The sequence below is a fragment of the Macaca thibetana genome, chromosome 8 (genome assembly GCF_024542745.1).
Source record: "Macaca thibetana thibetana isolate TM-01 chromosome 8, ASM2454274v1, whole genome shotgun sequence".
NCBI lineage: Eukaryota > Metazoa > Chordata > Mammalia > Primates > Cercopithecidae > Macaca > Macaca thibetana.
Window position 1 is genome coordinate 25,931,334 of NC_065585.1, and position 13,347 is coordinate 25,944,680.

The following is a 13,347-nucleotide window of genomic DNA, read 5'->3' on the forward strand; positions in this document are numbered from 1 at the left end:
ACATCTCTGTGTTTCTCTAGCTCTATCAACACAGAGATTTCACTAACATGGTGTAACACAGGAGACTGTTACACCAACAGAGTGTAAGAATCAGCACACTGAGGAAAGAGAGAAAGGAATAGATTAGAGTGAAATTTAGAAGTAGACATGATAATAGTTGGTAACGGATCAGATGTGAGACACGACAGAAAAAGGACAGATAAGGAAAATCCTCAGATTTCTGGCATGGGCCACTAGGCTTGAGGGAACACTGCAGGAGAAATGGTGTGAAGACAATGAGTTTTATGCATCTATCACCATTGGTCTCCTCCATACACCATGCATTCTTTGCATGGCATTCCAAGCCATTTGTGACCTGACATGTCTTTTTCATCCTTGTCTCTTGCCACTATGCTCCTCACATTTTGTATTAGGGTGAGAAAAAAAATCCACAGTTCCAAGGCAAAGATCTTTCACATCAGAGTGGCCTGTTACTTGCATGCCGTAAATGTCATTTCCTCCCTATGTGTACTTGAGATTCTCCCACTCATATCTAATCTTGAGCACATCATTTACAACATTTTTCCTGAGATCCACCCCTGCTCAGTTATGCCTCCCTCCTCTGGGCAACCTCCCTATTGGGCTTTGTTACATCAGTGAGATACACTGTAATTAAATCCCTTTGGCTCTCCATCTGCACTACCAGGCCTTCTTGGCAGCATACTGTTTTATATGTCTCTGCATCCCAAGCCATTTATTAATCTATACAATAATCCTTTACTAACCATCAGTCAGGTACTATGCTAGATTTGGCAGCACAAAACCTTAGGCTACATACCTGCCCTGAGGACACCTCAAGCGAAAATCAATCTCTCTCTCTCTCTCTCTCTCTCTCACACACACACACACACCCAGAGAGAGTGAGAGATAGAGCACGCGCTCAATTATTTGCTTAGTAAACAAGTTAGTGCTCATATGAGAACCGTTTGAGCTCCAAATATTAAAAATCAATACTCATCTTTACATTGCATTTAAGTATCTAGATATCCAAATTACTCCACAAGTCACTGAAAGTTAAAAACACAAGTTTTTAATTATATAATTATATAATTTGTTACTACTTTGAAGAAACATTTTTGAAAGCATAAATGATCACTTGAGCAATGATAAATCACCAGTCTAAAAAAATGTATAGTTGTGGTGTATACCTCGAGTCCTAATGTCAAATCAAAAATTAACAATTGATGCAGAAAGTATTATGAAATAAATCTAATGAACATCAATGCATCTTAAAAATTTAACCACCACCTTATCAGTGCCTATAAAAGAAACAAACTTGTTCCTGATAAAATATTATTTACCTTTACATACTATTTAATACATAACTGAAGGTGATAAGAATGTCTTCAGTGGATCAATCTTTCCTTTTTTTCCACTTTCTTCTTTCTGGTAGCCTTTTCTTACTCTCCCACAAAGAATAATCTACATAACTTTAAATACAGTTTAAGAAATATACATCATTATTAAATATCTCTTCGGAGTTATTTCCTGAGAACCTATGTGCAAATACAGAGGATAATAAAAAGCAATTGGCCGCTGTTTGTTAGGGACAGGCAGAGCCAAATAGATAAACATAATAATATGAGTTAGGGATTATGATACATTCACACCTGTAGGGAGAAGGCTGTATGATCCTTTGGAATTAAACACAGCATTTACTCAACCCAGAGTGGACCTCAAACAGGCCAGCCCCGAACCTACTGCTAGGCACTGCAGAAGAACACTCAAGAAAAAACAAAAAGGGCAAGGTTCCATCTCCAGGAGCTCGAAATAAGGAAGAAACAGACACCATTAAACTGATTCAGGAGCAGATTGTAGTGGGTGCTATAAAAAGAGCTCAACACAGTGTGCTCTGAGAGGCTGGGAGAGGAGAGAAGAAATATAATGGGAAGAATCTGGAAAGGTAGGCAGGGGAGGCAGCTTCAGAGTAAGCTTTCAAGACAGACCAAGACTTTGACAGCAGAGGTTATGCTGTAAAGCAGTATAGATTAACTGTTCTTATCGTGCTCAGAATTATAGCCCTTCAACATCTCAAAGGCTTGGAAAGGAAACTAAGCACTGCATGAACAGGAGTCAGATTTGCCTCCTCACTTGTGGGGTATGTGCTGCATGGAAAGGGGAGAGGGAAGGAGTGTATGAATGTCCCCTCTCTTTCACTCACGTAAATACATATGATACATCCCTAGAGCTGAGATTCTGTGAAATCTAGGCTCGCTTTAGAAGACAGAGGATGGACCAAAGAACATAATTGAGCCCACTTTGGAGGGCCACCATCCTCATTCTGAGATTGTCATACTGCTGTATGGGTCACTCTGGCCTTGACATAGTTATTATTCCCTACTTTGTGATTTCCTTTTGACAAAAGCTACTTTTCTTCTTGAGCTTCCCAACTTGGTTCCAACTTAAAAAACTGAACTTAAAAACTTGACAGGACCAACGCTCAGTATATTCACTTCATCTAATTCTGGGCATTAGTGAGCTTAGAGTGTTTGCAAACCAGTGTAATTATCAGCATTCCTGTTTAGCGGAGATGACTCCGGAGGTGGTCATATTTTTAGAGGTAAAAAGCAGAACACAAAAATGGTTAAATCTGACAGAGAACAGATGATAAATACCGTAGCAACCGCAGAGTACACACTGTGAAGAAAGGTATTTGGAACTATTATATGTTTCGCCCACATTCTCATCATCTTTGGATCTGAATCCACATTCTGACCCCTTCTCTACTACTGCCTTCCACTGCTTTCTAGTGTTCTAAAAAATCCAATAATTCTGTATAAAATAGCCAAATGCACCTCAATTTGAAATTTCTTTAAGAAACCAAGTCAGTGCTTATGACTTCAAACCTCGAGCTCGAACAAAGACTACCTTTGCTTCCAGGCAATACAAAGGTAAAAACCTCCTAGGAGTAGGTATCAGCCTTTCCTGGCGACTCGGTTGCCTTTTATCTTCTTAACCCAACTTTAGGTGTACTGGGTACATACCAGAAGTACTCAAATATATTCTGAATTTCAGTTATTAAATTGCTACACATTCCTAAAACAACTGATCTTCTTTCTGGTTTAACATACATTTGTTACGTGTGCGTGGCCTCTGCAGACCAGAAAGGTATGACTTGGCTGAATCCCTCCCATAAGAAAACCACAGAAGTACTTATCCGCCAATCACACTAAACTGAACCCTCAGAGTTTGATGTTAAAACATGTTTTCACTAGAAACTGTGGAATGGGAAAAATACATAGTCCCACGGGAAAACATGCTCTTGAGCAAGCAGCAACTCTTGCAATTCTGGGTGCATGAATTACAGACTTCACTCATCTCCTATTTGGACGGTCTTACGTTCCCAAAGGATTCCTTTTGCAAATGCCCTTTTTCTTTTCAAATGTCACTTATTTCCTAATTATCTGCTTTTAAACATACCCTCTGACACTTTTTCAAACCAATGTGACACCTCCATCTTAGTATACCCACAAAGTAAACAGGCTAATTTCTACCGTAACCTATTTTCAATGAATGTTTGGAATGAGAAGAGGAAAAGGTAAGTGAATTTGAAAGGATAAAGACTGGCTCAACTATCCTATAAGGGAAAACATTGTTTAGAATTTTCCCTGTTAAGCTCCCTCCTTCTAATTATATTATCTATATGTTGGATATTTCACTATTCTACTGCAGTGAGAATGAACAACCAGCAAACGTAGAGTAAAAGCGAAAAAATATTTGTCTTTCAGTCTGACTTGTAGAGTTAGAGTAAGAGGTTGAAGCTAATGATGATAGCAGAAATATTACTTAACATTTACTGAGCTCTTATGTTATAAGCACTGTTATAAGGGTTTTATTTGTGCCAATTTAATCCTCACAAACCTTGAGAGAATATTATTATTCCTACTTCATAGATAAGTTAATTGAGGTACAAATCCATTAATAACTTGTCCCTTATAGTTATAGTTATATAGTTAATAAGTGTTAGACATGAAATTTGAACTTGGCAATTGGCTTCCAGAACTTATGATTTTAACATCCTGCTATTCTGCCCCTCTTATGGTTTAGTGTTCATTCTAAAGCAGGGTTTCTACCCATATTCCACATGATTCCCTAAAATCATATAAAATAGGGTAGACAAGTACATATGCATTTTTCTGAGGATACAGTCCACACTTTTCATCAGAATCACAAAGGGGCATGTGGCTCCCCCACCCAAAAGTTCAGAACACTTTATCTACTTGTAACCCCTTCTATTTTAATGGATGTTTACTTCTGGGGTGCTGCACAGGAAACATCATGGTTATAGAAGTGTTCAGTATGTACAGAAATTTATCAGCTAGAAAAAAAATTACCTGCAATTAGCTCCATTTTACATACAATTTGCATTTTGAAAAATTTCTTTAAACTAGCAACATACTTCAGCCAACAGATACAATATAATCACTGGTAGATGTATTTACAAGGCAGTCCACACAAGTGTGGATTCATTCACAATGTGACTATAGATCACTGGTACCACTACGAGGCATACTGCTGCCCCCTCCCCAAGCTCATCATCTCCCCTGTAATGCTTCTTTTCCTACTACCCTCTGTCTTTGCACTCCAGCCTCTGTCCCTCATCCCCTGAGCATAGAGAAATGATCACACTTGTCCATGCTTCTGCCTAGCATGCTGACAGTAAAAATTTTGCTGGATAACTAAACTCCAGTTACCATGTTTTCCAGAAAGACTTCCCTGGCCAGGTGCCATCTCTCGGTGCGTCCATGGTTACTGACGCTTGTATTCTCCACAGCAATTACAACTGGATTGAAATCATGGATCCACATGCCCATTTCACCCACTAGACTGTGACGTCAGAGTCAGTGACATTGCCTTCAACATCTCTGTAGGCTCAGAACCCAGGATGGTGCTTTCTACAGAAGGTCCTCAATCCATCCTCCTTGAAATGAATGGAAACCAATCAATGTGTGTAATGAATGGTTCCAGAAGAGAATGCTCTAGGAGTGCAGCTTTCTAGGGATGCTAGGAACACACTCGTGTCTGGAGCCCAGCTCATTCCCTGGTTCATGGTGGATGTCCAAAAATAGGCATGAAAACAAGTGAAGCGAGAACATGTACTTCTCAATTCTCAAATTATTACTGGTGACACCCACCACCTAGCACCAGATCTCAGGAGGCTGAGATGGAAAGTTATGGGAAACTTTGTACCTCTTGCCAGTTGAGTTCATGACACCCAACTTTTAATCTTTTCTCAGCCCCAAATTTGCCCACATGACCTATTTCTACTGTAACTGCCACTGGAACTTTTGACCACGGTAAATCTTGTGCTTTCTCCCAGTACCTCCTGCTCCCCTCATCAGTCCCCATCTGTCCCCTAACCATGATGACTTCCATCCAAACTACTTCTGGACTGGCCCTGGCATAGGCCTGTATTAGAGATTCAAGGCAGCAAGGTGTTTATTTATTTATTTAATTAGGAAAACAGAACAAATTCTGGGATGTAATGAGAAGTGATATATACATAAGAGGCTTATGACCAATATATCTTAATACTCATTGCAAAAGTTGTTCTACTTTTTAGCTTTACATTGGAAGGCTTTAAAAATATGTCTGGGAGTGCTAAAGAGTTATACTTTCTTCTTCCCCATGTGACCTAAACCTCCAATTCAGCTGCTTAAATAGCTGACACCCTAAAATGGACAGGTCATATTACAGGGAGAAATATGTTCTGGTTCTTTTTATTCTTCTTTATAATAATTCCTCTTGATCTTGAAAATTCTCTTTTCATGTTTGTAGGTAACTGGTTATCACTTTTAGGTTAAAATCGTTCCTGCGTGCCAATGCCCTGATATTGGCCAGACCTGTATAAATCACTGTCTCTTTTCTTTCTTTTTACCTTCCTCCTTTTCATAGCTATTATACAAAAGTGGAGATTGTCATATATGTTATCTATAAAAGGACATGCTGTCTCCAGACTATTTTCACATACTGCTCAGTTTGTACTATAGAACAAACAAGTAGCATTTGTTAAGTACTGCACGTGCATGATACTGGGTACACCAACCTGGTTCCTGTCCTTTGTCATTACAGGGTCATTTCTATTCAGCCATATCATTGGAATTAAACCATGTCCACAGCTCCTACCCCCATATAAAACATTTCTATCAGGCTCTACAAAACAAATCTGTTCTCCATGACTTTCTCCTTTGGAGCTCAAGGTGAATCTTTTCAGCTACTTTGTTTAAAGTTTTCCGTATTTCAGTTCTTCATATTTTTTTTTAAAGGACTGCCAGTCAGAGCAAATGATTGTTGATAATAATCTCTGGCAGGGGTATTGGGTTGTTTTCCCTTATGAACCTTTAAAGGTTATTTATTTATTCATTTATTATTTTGGGGATATAGTTTCACTCTTGTTTCCCAGGCTGGAGGGCAATGGTGCGATCTCGGCTCACTGCAACCTCTGCCTCCCAGGTTCAAGCAATTCTCCTGCCACAGCCTCCCAAGTAGCTGGGATTACAGGCATGCGCCACCACATCCGGCTAATTTTGTATTTTTAGTAGAGATGGGGGTTTCACCATGTTGGTCAGGCTGGTCTCGAACTCCTGACCTCAGGTGATCCACCTGCCTCAGCCTCTCAAATTGCTGGGATTACAGGCATGAGCCACAGCGCCCAGCCTAAAGGTTATTCTAATGTGGATGAAGATTTTTAATCCAGAGGCAAAGGAAAAAAAAATACAGTTTTAAAACCCATTTAGGAGACAACTATGTCCATGGACAGCTCCCTCCTGCACACTGCAAATAAACAATGTCCCTTCACAGTCAAAATTTATTTTCCAGGCAATAAACTCTGCATCAGAACATATACATGTTCCTAGTCCAAAGTCAAAGCTTTCAGTTGAAAATAACCTGAAGTTCCTTCCATAGATTTATCTGCATGACTGAACCTGCCTCCCCTAAAGCCCCTCCCTCACAATCATCCTTTCATTAACATTTGTTTTTCTGGCATAATTCCTCTGAGTTACATCTTATATTTAAGTTTAATCTAGGTATCATTTTGGGGCAAGTCAAACTTTATGTACTTAGTTGACTTCCCAAACCTCAAACCTCTCTCTCTTTTTCTCCATCCTTCTTTCATTGGTTCTATTTCAGGTTCTTTTCATCCCTTATCTAAATTATTGCAATAAGCCCCCAACTGCTCTCCCTGCCTTCAGTCTCTTTGTTTTACAACCAAACTTCATCACTCAAAGGTTTCTAAGACACAAGTTGGATCAAGTTTATCTCCGTCCTTCAGCAGCTTTCCATCAGACAATAAATCCAATGCCTCGGCCTAGCATTTCTCAGCAAACCAGAACCTGAGTCCTACCTGCTGTTTTTCCTTCTTCTGCCACTGCCCACCAAAATCTCACAACTGACGGAACATTCTTGCCATTGTCCTTCTTGTCTCTGTGTTTGTGCATGTCCTTGTTTCTACCTGGAATTCTCTTACCCATTTTCTAATGAACCATGCCTCATTATTGAAGGCTAACCTCAAATGTCCCCGCCTCATTAAAGCTGCCTGTTCTGGCCTCTCCAGAAGTCAGGTGGACTCTATCCTGCTTTTCCACAATACTTTTTATAAACCAATATTAGCAATTCATACACAGCACTGTAATTCTTTCTTGACTTTATATTCTACCAAACAGTAATTTCTTTTAAGGGCAGGAACTATGTTACTTACTCTATTTTCAGGGTATAAAAGAAGGCTTGATGCATAGTGTGTTCTTAATTATAAGCTGAGTAAATGAAAATTACTATGGCACCCAAAACACTACAGTTAGAAGTAAGTGAATAAGAATCCTAGAGTGTCTCCCACAGAGATAAATGTGAATGAATAACTTGGGGAATATAAGTAGTTTCTTAAACACTAAAACTGCAATATAAAACACAATGAATTCAATGATTATCTGTATTCTTTTTCGTGATTAGTACCAATAAAACTTCAATTTTTCTTGTGCATTTTACAAGATAAGCTCATTGGGAGCAGGGACCCTAAATACCTTGTTCAGCCCAATAGTGCAGATGCTCCAATGTTATTTTTTAAAGTGGATAGACCCACCTGGAAAATGTTTTAGCTGCAGTTCACTTCCCATACTTAATTATTTCTTCCCTGAATGGTAGTTACTTTTGTGAATATACTCTCAACTAGGTTATAGGTCTTTCTGGTGAGGAAGGGTTTAAACATTTTTGTTCCCAAAGGAGTGTCTTGCACATAGTAGGTATTCAGTAAATGCCCGATAAGTGATTTTTATAAAATATTCACTCAGAAAACTGTGAGATTTTGAAAATGAGAATTTTGAAGGTGATGTCTTCCATTCTAAGCTAAAAGGCTTAGCTTTGCAATATTAACTTAGGATTAAACTCTGTGGCAAGCACGCATTGGTAAGTATTGCTAAGCCCAAAACCAAAAAGTTAACAACTAGGTACTTGGGAGTGGAACACACCTATCTCAAAAAAAAAAAAAAAAAAAAAAAAAAAATCACTATGCATGTGAGATTATAATATTCTCCACTTAAGAAGTCAGTGTTATAATGCTTTTCCTGGTGCTGATAGGCTGGCACTATTTATATATTTTGTAATATCTCCCCAACAAATGGCTTTTATCTGACAGGCTGTGAATAGAATACATTAAGGGGGATTGGGAATGAATTCTTTCAGCCAAGTTAAATGATTAGTGTGAGAACCGAACTCCAAGAGCATGGTGTCAATAGCGTAGTCAACTATTAATAGCCCAGTCCTCCTTTGTCAGGTACAATATTCACATGATAAGTTTCAGAAGGCAATGGGACAGAATGAAGAACTCTTAAAGACAAACGGATTTGAACAGAAGATCAAAATTAAAATGGAGTTTGAGGATATCCAGAAACACGGGCAGAGGTTAAAATAATGGGTCCCCAGAATGGAGATCACTTAGCATTTAGGACAGTGCCTGGGAAAGTCTCACATTTACTTTACAGGTTGAGGAATTTCTTAAGAAGGAGCCATGGGATATGGCAAATTTTAAAAGAATCAGAAAATTAGATGGAAATTGAGACATCTAGGAGCTAAGTTGCTTCAAAAGTGTTCACTTAGCTTCTATCCATACATCCACTCAAGATGGGTATTCTAAATGTAGGGGTAACAAGGAAGCTTTGATCTCTGCTCTCTCAAAGCATATAAACCAATATCTCTAAACAGTCCTAAAGGATGAGAGCCGAGGAGCTATAGTTTGACTCTAGTGTGGTCGCTTGTTTCTCTAAGGTCACCAGTTTCATTGAAACATTTTGGTCATTTTTCAATGGGGTGGGGGAGATTGATATTCAAGTAAAGCAGATAAAGGGTGCCTAAAAATGTAAACTTACTGAGTTGGCCATAAAAACAGAGAAGCAAACTAATAAGCTTTTGGAAGTGATGCTGTTCTACCTAGCCAAGAGTGAGACATGTTTCAGGATGTAAGAAGCCAGAGGAAATGAGATAAAAGGATTAGATTGGACACTTCTGTGAGTCTGGGATCCCACCTAGGTTGGGGAGTGGTGGTCGTTTTAGCAGATAGGGAATTCACATCTGTGAGAGCAGAGCTGTCTTCTCTATTGTGTGTCCCTGCTGTATATCAGAATCTGAATATTAGAATCACCAGGGAGGCTTTAAAAAACAACTAGTGAACTCTGGCACTCCCCCAGAGATTCTGATTTAATTAGTCTGGGCTGGCAACAGTATTTTAAAAAGCTGTTCAAGTTATTAAGTACAGAAAGAATTGAGAACTAACCACTGATCTAGATTTTAAAAAGATATAATGGGGAGGGGGAGGGGGAAATTTACTAAGTCACTTTCTACTCTTTTCCCTCAGAATTAGGCCTTGTTTTCTAAAAGTCTGACATGACTACAGGTTCTTGAGATGGTATTTGATTAGAGGGCATATGGATAAGCCTTCTTTGCATATACACAGGAATATATATTTACATATACACATACATGTATCCTTACATACATACATATATTTGAATAAACATTAGAAATATATAACCAGAATATCGAATTTGAAATTTCATGTATATTATTGCTTAAGAAGAGGCAAAAGTACTGAAGTTTAGAAAGTATGTCAATGAACTGTCTGTAAATTCTAGTACAGGTGGAATGCAGATATGACAAAAACTTCTCAAAGAGGTAGGCAAAAAACTGGAGCTTGCGGAACATGGAATAAAGTAGCCGAGAACCTAAGAAATCGTTCTTTGCAGATCTTCCAGTTCTAAACGTGTCTCCCTCCCACAGCAAGGCAGCCAGCCCAATGCCATCGTCTCTCCGCTCTTCCCACATGGATGCCTGCACCTCATCCCAAGCACTCAGATGCTTCTGGACCAGGCTCAAACTCAAACTAGACTCGCAGTCAGGATCCCATTACTGATGTCATAGCCTGCAACTCATTCACGTCTCCTCTTTCAGATTCAAATCTGGGCTAAACTTAACTTAGGGTGGTGTGGCTACCTTGGCATAATAGAACAGTGCTCACAAGGTGTTCCAGCTCCACAAGCACAAAAGTGAAACCAAAGCGACCCAAATCCAGGTTATGCAAGCTCAAAGGCGAGGGTGAGGGGAGAGATGAAAATCCTAAACCGAGCACTTTTTATTTGCCATTCTCAGAGCATGATGCAACCTCAGGTTGCCCAATTTATATTTGCACATGTTCTCCTTGTCCACAAGGAGCTTCGAAAGTTTCCAACTCCATAAAATTCCATTGAAAAAGTTCAAGAGCTACCTAAAAATGTTGCACGACAGGCAGGTGACCCCACCTTTACTTGGACCCAACAAAGTGTGCTAAAAAGGTTTGGAGTTGCGTAGGGAGGCCAGAAGTGAGAAGTTGCAAAGGCAGGCAGAGAAGAACTCGACAGCCACGTTTCCACCTTTCCCCCACCATTCTCACGCCCACTGGATTAGAAACTGCCAAGGACATGGCACATAACTCACCTTTCTCCTTGCCCTGCCTCCTGCCCAGCTCCTCTTTCCAATCCAAAGGGCACTAATGATGGCAAGAGTGAGTGGGCAAAAAGCATACTGAAGTCCGCAGCCCTCTTCCTCTTCCTGTTGCCTCCCCCTCCGCCCCGACTTTCCACAGCGTGGCAGCCTCCAGGTCACACAGTAATCGGCTACACCTTTGCACCACCCAACAAAATGGCAGGTTAGCAACAGGCGAGGCCGAGAGCCAGACGCTCGCCTCGGCCAAGCGCGGCCCCTGGCCATGCTCTGGGTTTCTAAAGGCGCCTCCGAGCCCCAACACCTTTCTTTCCTCCACATTCCCAATGCTCAGCTCTGCCGGGCCGCCTGCTCGCCCTCCCCAGGCCATTTCCGTCGCCCGCCGGGGAGCAGGTGCCCGCGTAACAGGTGCTGGGCGGGAGGGCCCGGGTGGCGGCGCGGGGCACGGAGAGGACCCCAGGAAGGAGCGCAGGAAAAGGCCACGTCGAAGGGAAGGAGGCCGGGGGCGGACGCAGAGGAAGACAGCCCGGGGGACAAGGATGCCGCCGCCTGTCCTCGCTCCCCGCGAGACCCTCGCTCCGGGGGCCCCACTTACAATCTCCAGGCAGACGAAGGCGCCCGAGTAGGTCCGCAGGATGTCGGGGCCGGCGGGCAGGGTGACCCGGGGCGCCGGGAAGGACACGGCGGGGTTCGGGGGCGGCGGGACTGACGCTCCGCCGGCCGACATGCTGCCGCTGCCGCTGCTGCGTCTCCGCGCGCCGCCGCCGCCTGCCGCCTGCCGCCTGCCGCCTGCCGCCTGCCGCCTCCCGCCTCCCGCCTCCCGCCTCCCGCCTCCCGCCTCTCGCCTCCCGCCTCCCGCCTCCGCCTCCCGGGCTCCTGCCGCAGCCGCCGCTGCCGCCGCCGCTAGGCTCCGCGGGGTCCGGGCGCGCCGCGCGGGAGGAGGCGTGGCCGTGGGGGTCCTGGAGCCCCTCCCCGTCACGTGGGCCCAGGTGAGCGCAGCTCCGCCCGGTTGCCCGAGCAGCTCGCGATCACATGCACAGGTGCGGCCGCCGCCGGGCGCGGTCCTCCCAGCTCCGCCGTCCTCGGCTTCTGCTTCGCTGGCCAGCGCCAGCGCTCCCCGGGCGTCTCCATGCGCGGCCCCACACACCTGATCGCTATTTTTACCTTCTAGCCCTCCCCTTAGTTTGCATCTGTGCTCTCTACCTGTCTTTTCCCCAAGTCTCAGAGCGCGCCCTCGCCCACTGTGCTCAATTTGACAGATACACAGGTCTTGGGGCTGTGACTCAGAAGGTAAAATCGAGGTCACCAGTCACACTTAAAAAGTGGGGTGCATATGTTCTAAATGGGACTCGAGTGGGATTTTTTAAACGCCACTCGGGCAGCGTCACGCGTGGGAGTTGGATGAGTCAGCTGCAGCAGCCGCTGGCGCGGGGTCCCTGTAGGTCACCGGAGGTGTCCTCGTCCGTGAAACGGGGATGTGAAACCCACTGGCATAGATGCTCACATTAGATCACGTAACATGAAAAGAGTTTAGCGCACAGTAAGCTCCTTAAATGCTAGCTGATATGACAGCTCTTTTCCTTACACACGCGCGTATCACTGCTTAGTGGACACACGATGTTTCATGGGTTATATTTTTTTACGTAGAACTTTTAATTATTGATTTCACTGGTATAAAACTACTTGCTTATTGCCTTTAAGGGCTTAAGGGGATTTTTTTTTTTTTTTTTTAATTCTATGAATGGTTCGAATTCCCTGCTCTAGTTTATCCCCATTTATCTCCATTTTATCCTTGGTTTTAACGTCAACATTTTGTAAGTTCAGTAGAGGAAATGAGCTTAATTTTCTCATCTATTAAAGATGAGCACATCTACACGCATCAGCACACACAGGTAGACCACGTTGGAAAAAAGAAAACATTAGCTAATCTCATCAGACGTTCTCCATGTTGAATCCTGACCTTGCCTGTCAGGTTCAGTCTCTGAGGAACTGTATTTAGCACTATGCTCTGGTCAGCAGATTCTAGTTACTCTACTTCTCTATTATTTTATAAGTGAAACTCATAGGTGTGGTTGTGGCATCCGGGTAAAAACCACAAAACAGGGTGTGAGTGAAACCTATTGTATATCCCTCCTCTCTCCACCTCTTAGTCACCACTTTCTGGTATTTAATGTGTGGTGTTTATTTAACAGGAAATTTTAAGTTTTCTGCATTGATTTGTTTGATCGATGAGCCCTTTCTGTGTTCAGACTCTGATTGGCAGGGGATGATCCTTCTGTTTTATTTTCTGCCTAAGAATTCTCAGTAAGCACTTTAAAAAATGTTCAAAGGAAAGACTTCAAA

At 42.4% G+C, this 13,347-nt stretch overlaps 1 protein-coding gene across 2 annotated transcripts in view; it reads right to left on the bottom strand.

The window, feature by feature from the left end:
- The window catches only part of MAL2 (mal, T cell differentiation protein 2), a 33,270-nt gene extending 21,451 nt beyond the window's left edge, over window positions 1–11,819 (bottom strand). The window contains exon 1 of one of the 2 annotated variants that reach the window (XM_050802109.1): window positions 11,600–11,819. In XM_050802109.1, the coding sequence (XP_050658066.1) occupies window positions 11,600–11,731 (132 nt within the window). In that variant the 5' untranslated portion in view covers window positions 11,732–11,819. Of the gene's footprint in view, window positions 1–10,998; window positions 11,390–11,599 lie in introns of those variants that run through there. The other variant, XM_050802108.1, reaches the window with a different exon arrangement.
- Between the last annotated feature and the right edge of the window lie 1,528 nt (window positions 11,820–13,347).